This window comes from Cynara cardunculus, assembly GCF_001531365.2.
Source record: "Cynara cardunculus var. scolymus isolate 2C chromosome LG 1, CcrdV1, whole genome shotgun sequence".
Classification (NCBI taxonomy): domain Eukaryota; kingdom Viridiplantae; phylum Streptophyta; class Magnoliopsida; order Asterales; family Asteraceae; genus Cynara; species Cynara cardunculus.
The window spans coordinates 48,234,958-48,255,406 of NC_037528.1; the positions used below are offsets into that span (position 1 = coordinate 48,234,958).

The 20,449-nt window shown below is 37.1% G+C and overlaps 2 protein-coding genes across 2 annotated transcripts; one reads left to right on the forward strand and one right to left on the reverse strand.

The window, feature by feature from the left end:
- Positions 1-1,953: 1,953 nt before the first annotated feature.
- On the forward strand, positions 1,954-8,135 carry LOC112516581 (serine/threonine-protein kinase BSK1-like). Its single transcript, XM_025123710.1, has 9 exons — positions 1,954-2,549; positions 3,630-3,765; positions 4,251-4,384; positions 4,694-4,799; positions 5,949-6,034; positions 6,242-6,430; positions 6,714-6,878; positions 6,948-7,061; positions 7,711-8,135. The coding sequence occupies exons 1-9, from the start codon at positions 2,232-2,234 to the stop codon at positions 7,951-7,953; spliced, it is 1,491 nt and encodes a 496-aa protein (XP_024979478.1). The 5' UTR covers positions 1,954-2,231; the 3' UTR covers positions 7,954-8,135.
- Positions 8,107-12,433, reverse strand: LOC112516573 (ATP-dependent zinc metalloprotease FTSH, chloroplastic-like). Its single transcript, XM_025123697.1, has 5 exons — positions 10,725-12,433; positions 10,058-10,304; positions 9,398-9,581; positions 8,870-9,044; positions 8,107-8,398 (listed from the first exon to the last, which is right to left on the reverse strand). The coding sequence occupies exons 1-5, from the start codon at positions 12,018-12,020 to the stop codon at positions 8,177-8,179; spliced, it is 2,124 nt and encodes a 707-aa protein (XP_024979465.1). The 5' UTR covers positions 12,021-12,433; the 3' UTR covers positions 8,107-8,176.
- Between the last annotated feature and the right edge of the window lie 8,016 nt (positions 12,434-20,449).

Genomic DNA, 20,449 nt, shown 5'->3' on the forward strand with positions numbered 1-20,449 from the left:
TGCTAAAAACGTGTCGCCAACGCTCATTTATCTTGTAGTTTCGAAAATCACATATAAATTATAGACTTCTAAACAAAATACTTTTGACTAATTGTATATGTGTGTGTGTATAGGTGAATGATCATGTGAGAAAGAGAGTTAAAGTGAGAAGCGTGAGAAAAGATATGAACCTTTGACCACCTTTAATCTCAAACCCACCTATGAATTGCGCTTGATACGAAAATTGACGGGCCCCTAAATCTACCATTTACCAAGTCATATTTATCTTACTGAATGAACATGACAATGACCGAGAATCTTACATAATAAGAACGACGACAAGAATCGAGAATTTTACCGGACAAGTGAAGGTGACACCTCTTATCCGGTCAACGTTTACCGGGTAAATTGTCATATTCGATGTTGTTTTAATAGATTAGAATCTTACCCGATAAGATAATTGATAATACTGAATTTTACCAATAAAACGGAAATTGTTTAAATGGAAGGCCTAAATAACATGATCCAACTATGGGTGGACCATTGCCAACCATGATCTTAAAAAATACATCAACTAACATTGTATATGGTAATAATGATTATATAAATATAATTTAAATACTTAAAAAATACAATAATTTTGATTTTTTTTAATAAAATAATTAAAAAAAGATTGTTATTCATACTCCTCGTTCAATAAAGTTACCATTAAACCACAAAGATGGTGTTTGATTGGTTTGAGCTTGACTCCAAAAGTCAGTACCAGAAGGTCCCAGGTTCAAATCCAAGGAGAATTAAAAATCCCCTTGTGGCCACAGAGGTTCAAATACGGTGACTCCGAGCTATTTGCAAAGCAGGTGGTTGTTCTGAGATTAGTCGGCTCGCATAACGAGTTGGATATCCAGGTTAATGAAAAAAAAAACATACATGAAAATTTTCAAATCTTGATACGTAACTCCACAAGAAATATCAAGCCAGTGATATAAAATGCAAGTATATTTCATGGATTGATTACTGAAATACTGAAATATTAAATACAACAAACATATAAAATTACGTTGATTCATTTGATTATTTGAAATTTAAAAAATGTTTTTTTTTATTTTGATTTTAATTTTAAATCCATTTTTCTGGACGAACAAATAATCCAAAATTTAAGAATTCCAAATTTTGAGATTTTTTATCTTCTTATTAACAGTTTGTTCGTTTCATAGTAAATCCTGACTGCCCTGTCAAAGCAAAAAAATTCAGAAAAATTTATTTTCAACATTTTTAAGGTAAGCGTGGATTTCTAAGCCAACTTATATGCACTTGTTAATTTACAGGCGATCGTGAATGGCCTGGAGTCATTGCATGTGAATCTTCATGGCTACAAGAGATTTGACAACACCTAGATTCAAACGCAGGGTATATAATATTTTCCACTGTACCAGTACGCATATACATTACTGAAAAATATGTTAAAAGATGCTTCTACTAATTATTATAATTACGTTTTTTTTAATTATTTGGAAATAAAATCATATTTAAGAATACAACTATTTGAATCAACTATCTATTTCTTTATCTATCATGGTTACAGGTGAAGAATCGTGTAAGAAGAAAAATCATGGTAAGAAGTGTAAGAAAATACCTGAACTTTTAATTATCCATCAGTGAATTAAGCTTTAAAAGGAAATTGATCAAGTACATCTCATTAATGTTGACGTTCAATTAGAATTATTTAAAAGATAGATATTATTTTTTCACACTTCTCACAGCAACTTTCCTTTATCACTAAAACCCAACACTGTCGATATTATACGTATGTATATACATATAGATACATACATACATATAGAGTTACATATACATATACATATACATCTTTTGAAACTCATGGTATCATAGAAATTTCATCTAATTTGTCGGAATGTAAGGAAAACCTGTAGTCGACAAGGTTTAGGCTTTTCGGCGGAAGATAACTCCGTGTGTTTATTGTGTATATTATTTTCCATTCTCATCTTCTTACCGCCTTTCAGATCTCTCTCTATCCACACGAGTGTAATTTCAGATGCCTCCAAACTTTTACGATATCTGAAATCTTTGTGTATTTTGCTGTCATTATATTAAACAAAACCCATCGTCAAAACTCCATTTTTTTTCCTCCTTTTAGCCACCAATAGACTATCATTTCTTCTGTGAATATGGTTCTTCACTGATATAATAAAGATTAGTAGCGTTTTCTGAAGATTTCAACTGTTTTTGGAGTCATGGGTTGTTGTAATTCGTGTTTTTCGAAAGAACCCATATCAGACAAAGATAATGTTAACGCCAAGACTCACCGTCACTCGCCGTCGAACGGGAAAGGCGCTGCTTTCGCCGGAGATAACGGCGGCGTGCCGGTGTTCTCCGAATACTCACTGGCGGACTTGAAGGCTGCAACTAATACCTTCAGTTCCGAGTTTATTGTTTCTGAAAGTGGCGAAAAAGCTCCGAATGTTGTCTATAAAGGTCGGCTTCAGAATCGGAGGTGGATTGCTGTGAAAAAATTCTCGAAAATGGCGTGGCCTGATCCGAAACAGTTTGCGGTATGGTTGGATTTTTGTTTATTGGTTTGATTTTGAGCATTAGGGTTTACTGTTTACTTGAAGTTTAGGGTTTCCTGTTATGTGGTTCTGTTTGAATGGCATTATGTACTTTAATAGGTTTGGAAAACTGGTGGTTGCTATTATGATTGATTGCCCATTTGGGTGATATTTCTTGAAGTTTAGGGTTTATAGATTGGTGGGTTTATATAGGATAGTTTACAACTCAAATTCATTGCATTGATTTCAGATTTTCTTTTAAAACAACAAAGCTGTGTTGGACTACTGTTTTTGGTATTTTGGTGCAAACCAAGTTACCAACCATTGTTCTTGCTAAAAAAATGCTAAAAGAATAGTATTATGCAAGATGATGACTTAGGTTCGGGGAAAACCATAAAGAAAATGGAAAACTGAGGAATACACTGATAACCGTTCATATGAATGGTATCAAGTATGCACATGTGCATAAAAGTAATTGAAAATGTTCCATGGTTTCTATGCACATGTGCATGTGCATACCGGACAAATTACTTTTACATACATGTGCATATACTGGACAAATGAATGGTTATCTGAGTGATCCTCAATATTCTATTTTTTGTGGTTTTCTCCTTAACCCAACCCTATGCAAGATGACTTAGGTTCATGGGAAAACCGAGGAATACTCTGATAACCATTCATATGTAGGTATGCACATGGGCATAAAAGTAATTGAAAATGTTTCATGGTTCCTGTGCATGTGTGCATTTTATTTACATGTGGATACTGGACAAGCGAATGGTTACTAGGGTGTTCCTTAGTTTTCCATTTTTTTTTGATTTTCCTCTGAACCCAACCCTATGCAAGATATTAGCAATTTTGAACAAGTTATGTAGATGTAAATGCCAAAAAGACCATCCTACTTGGCACTTTCTTGTTCAAACTTGCCCATTCTTGCAGATTGTAGTATTTTCTTCACATTTTTGCAAGAATATTGGCTTATTTATGGTCTGAAAAGTTAAGAACTCTTTTCATTTAAAAAGTTGTCGCTTTGATGAGTAAAAAATGATAATCGTTAAATTCTTTGTGTTTCTTTTTGGCAAGGATGAAGCATGGGGAGTTGGAAAGTTGAGGCATAATAGGGTGGCTAATTTGATCGGATATTGCTGTGATGGGGACGAAAGGCTACTTGTTGCAGAATATATGCCCAATGATACTCTAGCCAAACATTTATTTCACTGTATGCCATCCTAACTAGAATTCTACTTTTACCTTTTCTTGATTCCTTTCGAAAATAATGTCTAGTTGTTAGCTTGAAGGTTTTGAGAAGTTGTATTGAATGTGCCCCATGGCTTTAGCCTAGGCGTTAAGGAGGTGGGGCATCCTTGTAGAATGAGTTGGAGGTCTGGGGTTCGACCCCAGGCACCACCACCTGCCCCTGGGACACAGTTTACCTGCTTTATGATGGTCGTAGGGGCGATACAGTTGGGGAACTCCAAAGGGTGGCATCATATTCATACAAGTCTGCGTACATACCTCACCCTGCTTTTGAGTGGGAAATGCTGGGTTCAAATGGGATGATTTGGTTTATTTAGCTACATAAACATGATCATTTGATCACCAGAAATGATAATTTCAGTTGAATATTTCTTGTTTTGACGTTCGTATGCTTGCATTCTGAATCTGTCATGGGCCTCAAATTCTCCAATATGACCTCTTTCACAGGGGAGAATCAAACCATTGAGTGGGCAATGCGTTTACGAGTTGCTCTATGTATTGCTGAGGCATTGGATTATTGTAGTACTGAAGGTCGTCCATTGTATCATGACTTGAATGCATACCGAGTTCTCTTTGATGAGGTGCTGTAGCTTTTCCCATTTATCCCATTTACTACGACTTGAATGCATACTGAGATAATATGATCCAGAAGATAAATCTTCATATATTCTTATGATCATTTTGTAGCTCGCTCGCCTCTTCTTTTATGTACTTGTTTTACAAGGCGGGGTTTTCACAGAAACAACCTCTCTACCCCTTGGGGTATATGTAGGGTCTGCATACATCTTACTCTCGCCCACCCGACCCCTGTGTGGGATTTACTGGGTCCGTTTGGTTTAGCTTGGGTTTTTCATGGAACAAATTGACAACTTGATTGGAAATTGTGACAGAATGGTGATCCGAGGCTTTCTTGTTTTGGCTTGATGAAAAATAGCAGAGATGGAAAAAGTTACAGCACAAATCTTGCATACACACCCCCTGAGTATCTAAGAAACGGTAATAATCCCTTGATCCATGATTTTTATAGTTTCAAGCCGATATATATACGTTCTTTTCTCAAAGTGAAGCCACCCTTCCCCCAAAAAAAAGAAAATTTGGTTTTATTTTGGCTTCGTTCTTTAGATCATGTTTGCTTGTGCATCTTGAAGTTAAATATATACTTGAACGTTAAAGCCAGGGGTCTCCACGGAAACAACCGTTCTACTCTATGGAGTAGAGGTCAGGTCTGCCTCCATCCTACCCCCGACCCCACCTCTGAGTGGGATATACTTGTTTGGTTTGATTATTGAAGGGAGTTTGTTGCAAATTGGGATTTGGGAAACGAGATGATGGTTTCACATCTTAACATAACGGAAATTTGTTGATCATGTTAGACGGTGTTCAATGAAATGAACAATGCCCATATAGCACCAGGTGCAAGAAGCTTTAAGATGATATTTGTTCTTATCATATAACACGCTTTAATGAAACGAACAAGACCCATTATGCATGACGTGCAAGAAGCTTTAGCTGACATTATTCTACTCTATAAAACACAGAAAAATTGTAAGAAGGCCTTTTCCCGTTAATAAATAGGTTTTAAAACTACCATGCGTAAATAGTAATTAGTATGACGCTTGTGGGTAGAATAGTGGCGTAAGATAAACCATATCCATATCAATTTCCGTTTTGACATCCATCGGTTCAAACGGTTCTATGCAAGAAACATTATTTTATCTTGTTAAATTATGTAGACACATTTGGCAGATAGAGTGATGTATGTTTTTCCTAACGTTATCCGTCAGAAGGTCATTTAACCAAACGAACCCTCTGGTGTTAAACACCATGCCGCCGTAAAATCTTGAAAAAGCACTAGAAAGTAAGTTTGTAAAAATGACTTCCATAGAAGGGCGTTTAAGTTAATGACCCGAATCACAATATAAAGGCTGCATAGAGAAACTAACATCCCAAAACCATAACAACTCCAAAGAGCTTTTGTGCACCGAGGTTGGTCTTCACTTTTCGAAATGCATTATAAGGTGTTCAACATAGGGTCATGACAACACGAGATTTCTTAAGATTTGATGGAGTTTGTGTAAATGGCTGACCGTTTGATGGTGATATTAGGTGTGACGTTGTCTGATAATTGTTCTTTTAATCTTATAGGGAGAGTTACACCTGAAAGCGTTAGTTTTAGCTTTGGGACTGTACTTTTGGATCTTCTGAGCGGAAAGCATATTCCCCCGAGCCATGTAAGTAATTCTGAACTTAGTTTTGTGTGTATATATAGGAGCAGATTCATTTGACAACCGTAGATATCTTGAGAACCATGAGAACCAACTAATCTTGATAATATCGTGATAGATATTCATCATGAATAATTCTTGAATAGTTGGTTCTCACGGTTCTCGAAGTGTTCATGGTTCCGAAATAAACTATATCCTTTCTACTTGCTGCAGGCACTTGAAATGATTCGAGGAAAAAACATTCTTCTGTTGATGGATTCACATTTGGAGGGTAACTTTTCAACCGAAGAAGCAACTGTCGTTTTTGATCTGGCTTCAAAATGCTTGCAGTATGAACCTAGGGAACGACCAAATACCAAGGATTTGGTCACGACTCTTGCTCCGTTGCAGAACAAACCCGATGTCAGTACCTACTCCCCTTCTTCCCTTTTACTTGACGGATTTCATCATGCAATTCCTTTATGCTCGTTAACCGTTGCATCCTTTCATGCACATTTGCTATCTTATTTAAAAACCAAACGTATGAATGAAACCAAACAAACCCAATATATAACCCGAATCCGACATCTACCTCAAATAGTAGAGCAATTGTTTTCTTGAAGACCTCCGATATTTTGTGGTGTTTAATTGTTTAGCTAAATACAACCCACGACAACGATAAATTGAAACCGTTGGCATTTTGTAGGTTCCGTCTTATCAGATGCTTGGGATCCCAAAACATGAAGAAGCACCAGCCACTCCGCCACACCCACTTTCTCCGATGGGTGACGCCTGTTCACGGATGGATCTGACGGCCATCCACCAGATATTAGTCATGACACATTATAAAGACGATGAAGGCACCAATGAGGTGATCTAATTTAACGTGGTTTTTCAGATTTCTGATATTATGTTTGTGTACTGATGATGATCGTTTCAGCTATCGTTCCAAGAATGGACCCAACAAATGAGGGATATGTTGGAGGCAAGGAAGCGCGGGGATCTCGCTTTCCGCGATAAAGATTTTAGAACCGCCATCGATTGTTATTCTCAGGTACTTGTTTCGGCTTTCTTTCTACCATAAACTTGGTGCCCTTTTAGTCCTTTTTTCACTATCGGCGAAGATTACAAGTTGTGAACTTTGAGAACATAATCAAGGCCATATTCGATAACCATAAGCTAGCTTATTTTCCGAGCTTATTGAAAAAGTCTAGTTTGTTATAAACTAGCTTATAAGCTTAGCAGCGTTTTAACAAGTTCTAGGATTTTTTCCCACTTTTTTCCAATTATGCCCTTATATTTTCCAATTAACTTATCCAACATGTCCTTTTAGGTCATTTTACATTGTTATTTAGCTTATCAGCTGCTCCAGCCTCCCAAAATAAGTATCTACATTTCTATTTTAGTTTGTATCAAAATATTGCTTTTTTTAATTCCAAACATGACTAGTTTATTAGATACTGGCTAGATTTTCAGTTCAACTAGTTTGTCAAACATACCCTTAAGAGCCATACGTGCTAGAAGGCTATGTTCAAAACCATGGACCTACTCTAGGAGGTCGAACCTCCATCAAACCCAACAACCAAAATTTATCGAACCCTTTTAAATCTCGTGATTCAAATCGCAGTTTGATGGTTCGACCGTTGACCCATAAAGGCATTTAATGTTTTCCAAGACTGAATTTTTGCTCGCTCAACATGCAGTTCATCGATGTCGGCACTATGATATCTCCTACAGTTTACGCAAGGCGTAGCCTCTGCCATCTCATGTGCGATCAACCAGATGCCGCTCTCCGAGACGCAATGCAAGCGCAATGCGTCTACCCAGATTGGTCTACCGCATTCTACATGCAGGCGGTCGCCCTTGCCAAACTCGACATGCACAAAGATGCAGTCGATATGCTGAACGAAGCTGCTGCACTCGAAGACAAAAAACGAGCCAAATGATTCCATTATTGTAAGAAAAATATCGATTGTTGTTATTGTTATTGTCGTAAAATAGTTGTGCCATAATGAGAGGAACATAATGAGAGGAATACGTTGGTTCGTGCGGTACAAACGGTCTATTTTTTTCTTCTTCAAATATCTCGATCCAGAATGTGTGGGGGAATCAAACATGTACATCAATTTGATCAAACTTGTGTTTACATAGAAAGTGTGAAATGTGAATCTAGGAAATGTAGAGTTCAGCCTTGCCGTCGATGAAAAGGCTCATGAATTCTTCACCATCGACTGTTTCTTTCTCGATAAGAAGTTGAGCGAGCTTGTGCAAGATGTCGATTTGTGTTGTAATGATGCTCGTTGCCCTCTCGTATGCTTTTTCAACAAGTTCCCTCACTTCAGCGTCCACTATATCGGCGGTCGCCATGGAATAATCTTTTTGGGATGACATCTGCATTTCGTTTCAAAATTAGATGCCGAAAAAAGTTTCAAGAAAGAGGGTTTGCTAAACGAAACCAAGCAAACCTAGTATATTCTACTTGAAACTGCAGTTTGGAGGTATGATATACGTAGTTCTGACCTCTACCCGGAAAAGGTTGCTAAAGCAAATAAAAAATATCCTACCCATATGTGGGGTTTCAGATGTATGCTTATCTGATCTTTACCCTAAAAGTAGAGCGTCTGTTTTTATGAACAGGAAGAAGGGTTACTATATATTATAGGGCTGACTTCTGCTTCAAAGAATAGAGCGACTGTTTCTTGAAAGACCCAAAAGAAAAGGGTTGCTAAAGAGCCACCTGAAGGTGGGGTCTGGGGTATATGATATAAACAGACTTGACCTCTGTCCCAAATAATATTTGCAGCTATTTTTGTGAATACTAGGAAAAAGTTGTTGCTATATATTACAAATCTTTTTTGTTACCTGCTGTCCCAAGAAGGGATTTCCACCACCACCACCACCAATCGCAATTTGACCGATCTTCTTGCTGAACCCGAACCTCTCCACCATCTGCCTTGCGACACGAGAAACTTGCATGAAGTCGTTTGACGCTCCTGTCGTCACATTGTCTTTTCCAAAAATAACCTCTTCGGCAACCCTGCAATGTAGATGCGACTTCTGATTAGTGAGACTGATCAATGTCAACCATTTCTTTTTATAACTGTGAGAGTCTGGGCCAACTTGGCCACACCTAGACTAATCCAATGGCGCTTTGAAGTTAACAGTCAGAAACTCGAACTGGTGACCATTGGGGAGCATACCTAAGGTCTTACCGGTTGAGCTACGCAAAAGGGTTAAAAGATTATACGCTAATGCAACCACAGGGCAGGGTGGGCCGGTTCAATCCAAACCCTTTTGCAAAAACATGTTTAACAGCTGTCCCAAGTACGTGAAGCAGGGTCTCGATTAAGGTCACGAGCTTATTAAGGTTTGAAGGAAAACGTGTTGTACCTTCCACCGAGTGCGACTGCCATTTGATTTTCAAGGTAGCTTCTGCTGTATAAACCAGACTCAAGCCTTTCTTCAGATGGTGCAAAAAACGTAAGACCACCGGCTTGACCACGAGGAATGATGGATATCTTTGCTACAGGATCATACTCTGGCATGAGGGCACCAACTAATGCATGCCCGGCCTCTGCAAATTCAACACATATAACAACATTTGAATCGGCATTCAGCTTAATTAACGTGTTCCATTCTTAGTAAAATGTCTAAAACGCCCTTTTCGTGTATCAGAATCATAAGATCAACAATTCATGTGATGGGCAAAAAATCAAATAAGAACCGCTTTTGAGAACCGTAAGAACTAATCCCAACACCAAAAATGAGTTTCATTTTAGGTCCGGATTCAAGATGGTATTATTGTTCATGTGTCAGCGTGTGTTTGTGTGTTCCGTATATGGAACGTATGGACATGTTCTGTTTCACATGTGAAACAACTCAGTCTGTTTCATATATAAAACAGCACTATATGTTTCAGAGTTGAAACCGGTTCTCATTTGGTTTGCCCTCGAGTGATGATGGGCAAATAGATAATTTTAGCATGAACATTTTCCAATCGCGGTTTCCATGGGATGGAAAAAGTAAAGAAAGAGTATATGTTTTGGTTACCATGATAAGCAACGAGCTTCTTTTTCTCTTCAGAGACGACGGCATTTTTCTTCTCTGGTCCAGCAATGATTCTCTCGAGAGCATCTGCTATCTCGTCCTTGCTTATTTCCTTGAGTTCACGTCTAGCGGCAAGAATGGCGGCTTCGTTCATCAAGTTTTGTAAATCAGCTCCGGTGAAACCTGGGGTTCTCCTAGCGATTTTATCGAAATCCACATCTTTTGCAAGTGCCTTTCCCCTTGAGTGCACCTGCCATATACAAGAAAGATTACACTCCATCACATAAAAACGTGCCATTCGACTGTACGCATAGTTTCATAAAAGTATTCGACTGTTAGCAAAACGTCTATAATATCTTTCAATAACGACAAACTACAAATAACCAAGCGAACCAGTAAATCCTACACGAAGTAGAGTCTGGAGAGATATACCGAGCTAGTTTGATTTGGATTCAAAAGAGAGATTTTAGTGGAATCTTGGCCACCAAATTAAATGATGGGAGCAAGTCTGCAAGTTATTTAAGTTTCAAAAGCTTGCCAAAAATGGAAACTTTGCATCTAACATGGCATCACAGACTTTGCAGCAGTTTCTATTGGAGATTGCATACAAAAATGGATAAACCTAAAAGTTCATAACAATTCAAGAAATTGGAATGCAGAATGATCAAACCTGAAGGATCCTGACTCTGCCAGCAACATCAGGCCGGTCAACAGTCACCTGCCTATCGAACCTCCCTGGTCTCAACAACGCTGAATCAAGAACATCCGGACGGTTAGTGGCAGCCAAAACAATAACACCAGAATTCCCGGAAAAACCGTCCATTTCTGTCAACAACTGATTAATGGTTTGTTCCCTTTCATCATTTCCACCACCAAGACCTGCACCTCTTTGCCTCCCAACTGCATCTATCTCATCTATAAACACAATGCAAGGTGCTTTGGATTTGGCCTTCTCAAACAAATCTCTAACACGAGAAGCACCAACACCCACAAACAATTCAACGAATTCAGAGGCGGCACATGAGAAAAACGGCACACCGGCTTCTCCGGCCACTGCTCGAGCTAAAAGGGTCTTTCCGGTTCCTGGTGGTCCAACCAAAAGACACCCTTTTGGGATCTTGGCTCCGAGAGCTGTATACTTATCAGGGTTTTTCAAGAAATCAACAACTTCTTGTAATTCTAACTTGGCTTGATCAGCTCCGGCTACGTCTGCAAACGAGACGCCGGTTTCAGGAACTTCCTGAAACTTGGATTTCGACCTGCCAAAATCCATTGGTCCACCGAGCCCTCCCGGCCCTCCAGGGCCACCTTGGGATCGGCGGAACAAGAAAAACAAACCGCCAAAAGCTAACAGTGGAAACAACAAGTTACCAATGAACCCAAACAAGCCATTACTAGCTTCCCCTTCTGACACAGATATGTCAACACCGTTCATTGCCAAGATGTCGATAAGATCAGGGTCATTTGGAACAGTCACGGAGGCTCTACGGCCGTCCACGGCGGTGAGCTGTAACACACCACCGTCTTTATTAAACCTAACCCTCTCAACTTTCCCTTTCTTGACGGCATTCAAGAATTCGCTGTATCTCCATTGACTACCTTCAGGAAGGTCCGAATTGGCTTGGGGTTTTGGTGCAGTTAGAACATTCGATTGGGAAAAAGGTAACGAACTGTTTGATGGGTTTTGTTTAATCAACTCAGCTTCAAGCGGGGCTTGTGGTGGTGGTGGTGGATTGGTGTCAGCTAGGGCTTGTGGTGCTGCAATTGAAGAAAAGAGTAAAGCAGCTAAAGTGGCCTTCGATTGAAAATCGAAATCTTTCGAAGAATTGGGCTTTTTGCTTAAAATTGATTGAGGGATTACAAACCTATTTCTCAACGATTTCTGGGTTTTGGGTGTTGGGGCTGAGAGCAAGACGTTTGAGCCAAAGAAATTGGAAGAAAGAATGGTGTTCGTGGCGGACGCCATTGATGAAGGTTTCGAGCTTTTTGAGTTGGGGTTTTTCTTGAAATCGATCAATCCAACTTATAAAGAGTGGGAAATCGTCTGAAAAGATTCAATGGGAACGGTTTTTCGATTGAATTTGAGGGGAGAAGGGGTTTGATTTTATGTGAAGGTTGTAGGAGTTTCATGCAGCAACCAAAGCCATAGGTTTCGAGTGATGGATTGGATTGCGTCTACGTGTTCTTATAATCACCCTGTTATCTCTACAGACTTTTTATGCCTTTGAAATGGAGCTTCATTTCTTAACAAAACACACACTTGGTGTCTACTTAACCAACACGTTTGAAGAAATTGTGGTTCTTAATTTGTTGGTAAATCTTCAATTTCATCAATGTTATTTGTCATTATTGAGTGCTTTTGGATTAAGAATGTATGGAGGTTTAACATGTAATTGAAAGAAACCGTACTGGTCTAGTTGATATAAGATTCTATTAACCTCATTCCTTATAGAGGCTAAACGGGTACAAATGCCTTGAGTATTGAGTCTTTTTTAGAGGTAGACATACATTCAGGGCCGACCCCTGCCACGTGCAGCCTGTGCGGTCGCACAGGGCATCAAAGCCTAAAGAGGCATCAAGTTGTCATCTATTACTAGTTTTGGGTTTAATAATTTGTGAATTAGACAACTGAACTTTAACTATAAAAAAAGACCCAAAGCTTATTAGTGATGAATACTGAATGCATATCGTGAACCGGTTAACACCTATCATTCCAACAACTCAATCTAATTTCGATTGTTCTTCAAAGTTTCGACTATTTCGATTTTCAAGGAATGGAGTTCTCTTTCCAGCTGATTAACGGTCATGAAATTAGATTCAAGAAATCAAAGATGAAAATCTCGAATGACTAATTTCTACTGTTGATTGAACTTACCGAGTTGTTGTGTGAGTCATATTATGATTTATGAATCTTAAATCTTTTCGCAAAAAAAACTTGACTTTCTATATAAAGCTCCCCCTAGAAGCTTACTGGATAAGTCACTTTCTATATTATTAAGCCATTACGAAACAGTCATGCATAGTTGAGCGAATAAGTTGTTAGTTCCATTAAGCTTATTAAGCTGCTAACAGATGCACCCTTAGCCTTTAGTCGTTAGACCTGTAACTTTTGAGTTTTACTTTTTGCTTACTATGACAGTAATTTGGATGTAATTTACTATTTTAGTTAAAAGCTAATTATAGTTTTCCTTGTCTTTTAAGTCCCATATATTGAATTTTTTTGTTGTTGCTAATTTCAATTTGGAAAAGAGAAAACTAGAAAAAAAAGGAAACACGATCTTAATCCAGGATTTATCCTTTTATCATTTTATATTTTGTATTCGGGGTTTTGGTTTTTATGTCCCCCACATTGTATTTTTTTATTATAATTAATAAAAATCAATATGAAGATGAGACACTTAGCTTGAATAGGTTCTAAAACTCTTTAAAAATCGCATGTTTCATTGTTTCTTTTGCTTAAAAAATAGGGCTTAGGGTCATTTTTTATTATTTTCGCACAGGACATCAAAAATCTTAGGATCGATCCTGCATACATTGGTTCTGATACTATGTGAGAATATATAGAACCTCATCATATTTCTTTTTTAAAAGAGACAGTATCAAAGTCTAGATGATTGAGACTTCAACATTAATAACCAATGCATTCTCGAGTTTTCAAACTTGAACAATATTATAGGTCCTTTAGTTGATGCATTCTCTAGTTTAAGGCATTGGTTGTAAGAGCTGGTTAATGACCAAAAGTCGGGTTAAGGTTAATATCAAGACCTGGTTAAGACCATATTAGGTTAAATCTCGAAATTCAAGTCCAAAATCCAATTAGACGTAAAAGAAAGGACGGGTCTAAACAAACCTCTAGGCAACTAGCCTATACTGTATCATGCCGGTTAGGTAAGATTAGACTTATAAGATGATATAAACGTTTCTTGTATTATGATATCTATACTATATTAAAAAACATTTGACAAGAACTTTTAAAAACTATTTTTCATGCATGAAGTACTGTATATTGATGCATATTACTTAAAATTCAAGATTACAAGTAAATTATGCATAAGTACAACTTATTAAAATTCCATGTTTGAATTCATGTAACTAACTGCGGATAAACATCTCATTTTAAAATCTAAAAAATCTAAAATATAATTAAGATAATTATCGAGTTCTAAAAAAATTAATTATTATTTTTATAAGAAAATTATATTATTAAACCAAATATAAATTACTTCGTTATTGAACCTAAATTAAATTATAATAGAAAAATTGAATTAAAAAATTACATAAAAAATAGGAATTTTAAATAGTTAATTTGATACTAATATCGATATATTTTTGTCAAAATTTTATGATATCTTCAAATTTATATTTTATTCAAAAATAAAAACATCATCACTTTTTCAAAATCATATAAGACCATATTATAACATCGACTGCGATAAAGAATAAAATGAAATATTAAAATCAAGATGTATCTCGCTGCATTGCGCGAGTACCCTTCTAGTAATATTATAACGTGAAACACAACAAGACATTGTTGGTTTCGAAGAGGAAATACTCGTGCGATTTAAAGATGTTCCATAAACTTCTTGTAACGCTAAAAACAAACTATCTCATGCGTAAAGCGAATTACTCAAATCTAAGGATATTCCAGTTATAACCACCGACCTTGTACATATGCAACTAGTCTAAATGCCTCGTTAAACATTAGTGGTGTTCAAAACGTACTCGATTATGTACCCTTATATTCCTATCTTGAGTTGAATATGGTCCAAGTGTCTTGGCGAACATCTTTAAAAGAACCCCTTTTCCTGTTTCTAGTCAAGAATACTAATTATGATATCTTGTATTTTTCTCTCGGTACAATTAGAGTTTTCATTGCCAGATTGGCATGAACGAAAGCATGAGTGTTGATTATGCTTGTTCTCGTTGAATTTGAAGCGTAAAAAGATAGAGTTTAACCATAAGGGTGGTGCCTGATTGGTTTGAGCTTGACTCTAAAGCTCAAAAGTATCAGAAGGTCCCAGGTTCAAATCCAAGGAGGAATAAAAATCCCCTTATAGCCACGGAGGTTCAAATGCGGTGACTCCGAGCTATCTGCAAAGCAGGTGGTCGTCCTGGGATTAGTCGGCTCGCATAGCGGTTGTATATCCAGGTTAATCAAAAAAATAATAAATAAATAAATAAATTACTTCGTTATTGAACCTAAATTAAATCATAATAAAAATATGATACTAATATCGATGAAAGTCATCTTGTAACTTCAAAACTTCATGATTATAAAGGTTTGCAAAAACGTCCGGATAATATTTTTTTTCCTCAATCACTGTAATAAAGTTTCAAAAGTTCATATTTTCATACCAATTTTGACCATGAACTTGCTTATCTTGTTAACATTTGATAACGTGAATGTCAAGTTATCAACCAATATATTCTTTTATCAGTAACCTGTTGACCTATCAGTACATTTTTTTCCCAATTAATTGAACATGATAACCTGGGATCCATGCTATCAAATATTACGAGATCAACAACTTACCAGTTAAAAAGGGTACAAAATTGAAAATTTTGAAGCCTTGTTATATTGATTGAGAAAAAAAAAACTATTTGTTACACAACTAAAACAAATTTCAATGCGTTTTTTCATTTGATTTGTCGATCGTTATGTTTCGACTCTCGATGTTGAACTGTATATACCAAATTTTATAAATATTATTTATTCTTATACAGTTTAAACTTTAACACATATTCTTCTTTGAGTGAAGGCCATTCCTAGTTCATGTGGTTTGTTTGACAAAAGTCCTTCAGACGTTTTTTTATTAAACTCCTGATACATGTGGTTTTAAAAACGCAGGTCTCAACCACAAGGGTGATGCCTGATTGGTTTGAGCTTGGCTCCAAAGGTCAAAAGTACCAGGAGGTCCCATGTTCAAATCTAATGAAGAATAAAAATCCTCTTGTGGCCACGGAGGTTCAAATGCGGTGACTCCGGGCTATCTGCAAAGCAGGTGGTCGTCCTGGGATTAGTCGGCTTGCATAGCGGGTTGAATATCTAGGTTAATAAAAAAACCGCAGGTCTAAGTCCCTCAACTAAACATAATTTGTTAACGCGATTAACTCATGGGGCATTTTGTCTTCTTATATCTCTTTTGTTTATTCCTCATTAAAAATATAGATAATATAATAATATATTATATTGTTACACTAATCTGTTAATACACACACAACGAAACCAAAAAAAGTCTAGAACAGACATCCCACCGTCTTTTGACCTCTCTTTCACTCCCTCTTCTTTGGCTTCCCTTGCCCTCCCGTAACTTGTCTTCTCCATAAAACTCCCCCACCTCACTGATACATGCTAAACAAGTGTAAACGCAGTGGGTTAGCAAAAGTCCACAGTGGACAACGCAAGTGTACACTGGTCACCATGATCGTCACTTCAGGTAATAATTTGGTAAGAACCAAGCTCGCATCCACAGGGACTAGGCAATCAAGACACTATTGTTTCCGTATTCCTTTTACAAGTTTCAATTAGAGAGGAAACAAATAAGTTGGTTGGTCTGTTTGGTGAAAATAACTTTGATAAAAGACTATGAATTACAGATAAGATATAGGTATGGCTTTTCCTCAAATTTCATGGTGAACATTTGATCAAGAATACCGTTCACTGTACTGTGTGGGAGTGGCACTCCTTTTCAACATGCCAAGTCACAGCAAGTACCAACACCTCTTGTCAAATTCTCGTATGTTAATTAACTTTACAATCTTGTCAGTGATGACCCATAATGAACCTTCTTAGGTTCGACGGAATATGCAAAGACAAACATTCTAAGTGTTTATGATACACCAACTAGCTTGCCTACTGCACTAGTACGTTAGAGTCTATCTCAGTGTCTAAACCCAAGTTTCTTTGGTGCTATAAGAACTCTCGAGTTCCCTAGCATCACACAAGCTCGTGTTATGACGACTCTGAGTTGAGGACTGGACTTTAGACTTACTCAAATGATTAAGTTGTCACATCATTGGGAGTTATTGAATGAAAAGTGACCAAGATGTAAAAATTAAACAAATCAAGACTACTCAAGCACCATACGTAAAATCTGGGTACTTTCCACCCCTACATCTTAAGGGACGTTTAGTTCATACTGGAAACGTATTGGAAGAAATCATTTCAAATGATTAGTTTAAATAAAAAGTAGCAGTGCCCACTATGAAAGGCACTGTATTACAGTACCAGAAATAAAATGTTGGAAAGTAAATACTGACTAAAAAATAAAATCTAAAATTAAGACTGAACTTATTATCTACTTTAGTTACTGGATCGATGCTTTTGCTATCAAAATACTAAGTTTTTCTCATTCTCTATCTGTTCATCTCTCTTAACGTTAGCACCAGTATTTATACAAGAGGCAAAAGGATGAGAAAACAAAAATAGGAAAGAGCCAAAGCTAATTTCCCACCTGCAAAAGAAGTTTTCACCAAAAGATTTTTTTTTGATTAACATGGATATCCAACCAGCTATGTGAGCCGACTAATTCCAGGACGACCACCTGCTTTGCAGATAGCCCGGAGTCATCACATTTGAACCTCCGTGGCCACAAGGGGATTTTTATTTCTCATTGGATTTGAACCTGGGACCTTCTGGTACTTTCGATCTTTGGAGCCAAGCTCAAACCAATCAGGCACCACCCTTGTGGTTTTTCACCAAAAGAATTGACAAACATGCTTTTTGTTCTTAGCGCTTGGACTTCTCTCTTTTTTTCCTCCGGCCAAAAATAGATCTCAGAAGGTCCGAAAACAACTTTTCTGCATTTCTTCTACTACCTTTTCAGCTTCCAAAACCGGTTGTTCATCAGAGTTAGACTTTCAAACTTTTGGGACTGTGGATTCCATTGCGGATAATTTTTCGAGAAACCAACATGAAATCATACCAAATGGTTCAAAAATACTATATGTAATGGATACTTTCTGCTCAAAAGTGAAGATTAGACCAAAAATTAGTGTTTAAGAAGCAAAATGGCCGAATAAAAATAGGCATATAATAACTCTAAAAATTAGAGTTATCACCCACCTAACCCATTGCCACCGCCTACGACCTCCATCTAATCACCACCGTTCTCATCCTTGTGGTTTTCCCCACTCTCTAACTCATACTCAAACAACATATAGAAGACATTTACACCATACTGAACATATAAACACATAGAAATGTGCATCTGGCGGGTCGGACGGGTTCGGGTTGGAAAATCAAAAACCCGATCGGATTTCAGATATGGAAATCAAGCACCAATTTTTGGATTTCGGATTGCATCGGGTTCGGGTTGGTCGGGTTTCGGGTTGAGGTCGGTCGGGTTTGGGTTTAGTTATAATGAAAAAAATATATATATTCAGTCGATTTAGAGGATTGATAAATCGATAGTATGCTTAGAAATTAGAAAAAAACACGACCGACTAAGATTTTTAGAATTTTCAAAAGATAAATAAGTATATTTATATACTATTAAGAATATATATGTATATATATTTCGCGTTTTCGGATGGATCGGGTGGCCAAAATAAAACCCAACCATAACCCAAATTTTCCCCAAAAAACCAGTTTTCGGATTTCTGGGCGTTCGGGTTTTACATAAATACCTTATTTTCAGTTCGGGTTTAGGTTCGGATTTCGGATAATTCGGATTTTGTACACCCTATACACAAGCAACATACACTTGGCATGGGAATGCGGCGAGGACCCCATCCCCGTCACGATCCCCAATCTTCGTTTTGCCGGGGAATATGATCACGTCCCCATGCCCGCCCCAACAGGGAATCAAAGATTTTTTTTCCCAATTTATGTGAGATGTTTTTAATCAAATATGTTAAATCCTGCACTCGATTCAAAATGATCCATGTTAAGTCTCACATATTTCCACAAATTTGCTTTATTGAGTACCAAATATTTATATGTTAACAAAATCACAACATAATACTGAATTCTTTAAACAAACGCTTTTGGCTCTCTATGTTTTTTATGTAAAAAAACAAGGTTCTAAATGACGTGAGGCGTGAGTTGTGGTGAGATCAAGTCTCAAGCTTTACAAGTTACGACGAGACCATGAGGTTTCTCAAGACATGCACTAAGACGACATATGTATGTATATATATACACCCCCCACATTTGTATGTGTTGGTGTTTTAAATTCATATATATATATATACTGTATGTATGTATGTATGTATGTATGTATGTATGTATGTATGTATGTATGTATGTATGTATGTATGGACTTGGGATCACGTGAGACCAATGGTTTTCCGTGAGACCCGTAAGACCAATTCTCTTGAAATCTTTACTCACTACTTTTTTTTTTCAATTTTCAAAGAATTTGTGTTTGACTTTTCATGTACGAGAATGTGAGTAAGTATTTACTTATTTAAGGTTTTAGTTTTTAAGTTTCTTTTCTATGTTTATTTAATCCCCAGGTCTCGTACATAATTATCATTTATCTCTCAAGTTATATATTAAAGTAACCCCACACCTTACATAATAACGTGTCATAACACGTTACAATGCAAGCCAAGCCTTAAAGTGAAGCCACATGGGGTTAATGTGACAGTGAACCCAAACCTTGACACTATAACACGTCACAACGAGTTATTCAGAATCATGAAAAAAAGCAAAGTGAGTTAGAAAAAATGTTTATAAGAAGAAATGTCAAAATAACCGAAGGACATTTGACCTAGCAGTATATGAGTCTTTGGCCTAGCAGTATATGAGTCTTTGGCCTCCTAGGAGATCATAGGTTCAAACCTCACTAAAGATGAGGAGTGTGTGTGAGTTTATTTGTTTTATTTGCCGTATATAAATGTTATATGCTCAGAAAAAAGGAAATGCGAAATACTATTTTTAAATCTAAAAGATAGTAAATCTAGTTTTTATAGTATATTTAATAATAAATATAAAATATATTATATACGAGGACGGGGCGGTTATCACGTTACCAATCCCTGTCCCTATCCCTGGTTTTTAACGTTTGGGGACCCCATCTCCATCCCAGTCCCCGGTTTACGAATCCTCATCCCCGTCGGGACGGGTACACCAGGTTCCCCAACGGACAGATCTCATTCTCATGTCTAGTATACATACATGACACATAATACACATTAGCCCCAACCAACCTCCTTATTTGGTGAACACTATCCCCTTACTTAACCTCCCTTTCCCCTTCCTTCCCCTTCCTCCTATCTCTAAATTCTCATATGTGTGTAATGTGTATAATGCGTTAACATGCTATGGTTATGGGGTTGCATATGTGCGGGTGTTCTCCATTTTACTTCTTCATATATTCAGCGGACTAGAATCCGATCTAAGATGAAGATGATTAAGATTGATATTAACGGCTTTTTATTTTTTCCAGA

Coding starts and splice junctions, on each gene's coding strand:
- LOC112516581 (XM_025123710.1), top strand. CDS start 2,232: ATGGGTTGTTGTAATTCGTGTTTTTCGAAAGAACCCATATCAGACAAA. Junction 4,385..4,693: donor ACCGAGTTCTCTTTGATGAG/GTGCTGTAGCTT, acceptor AAATTGTGACAG/AATGGTGATCCGAGGCTTTC. Junction 4,800..5,948: donor CCCTGAGTATCTAAGAAACG/GTAATAATCCCT, acceptor TTAATCTTATAG/GGAGAGTTACACCTGAAAGC.
- LOC112516573 (XM_025123697.1), bottom strand. CDS start 12,020: ATGGCGTCCGCCACGAACACCATTCTTTCTTCCAATTTCTTTGGCTCA. Junction 9,582..10,057: donor GAAGCTCGTTGCTTATCATG/GTAACCAAAACA, acceptor TTGAATTTGCAG/AGGCCGGGCATGCATTAGTT. Junction 8,399..8,869: donor ATCCCTTCTTGGGACAGCAG/GTAACAAAAAAG, acceptor AACGAAATGCAG/ATGTCATCCCAAAAAGATTA.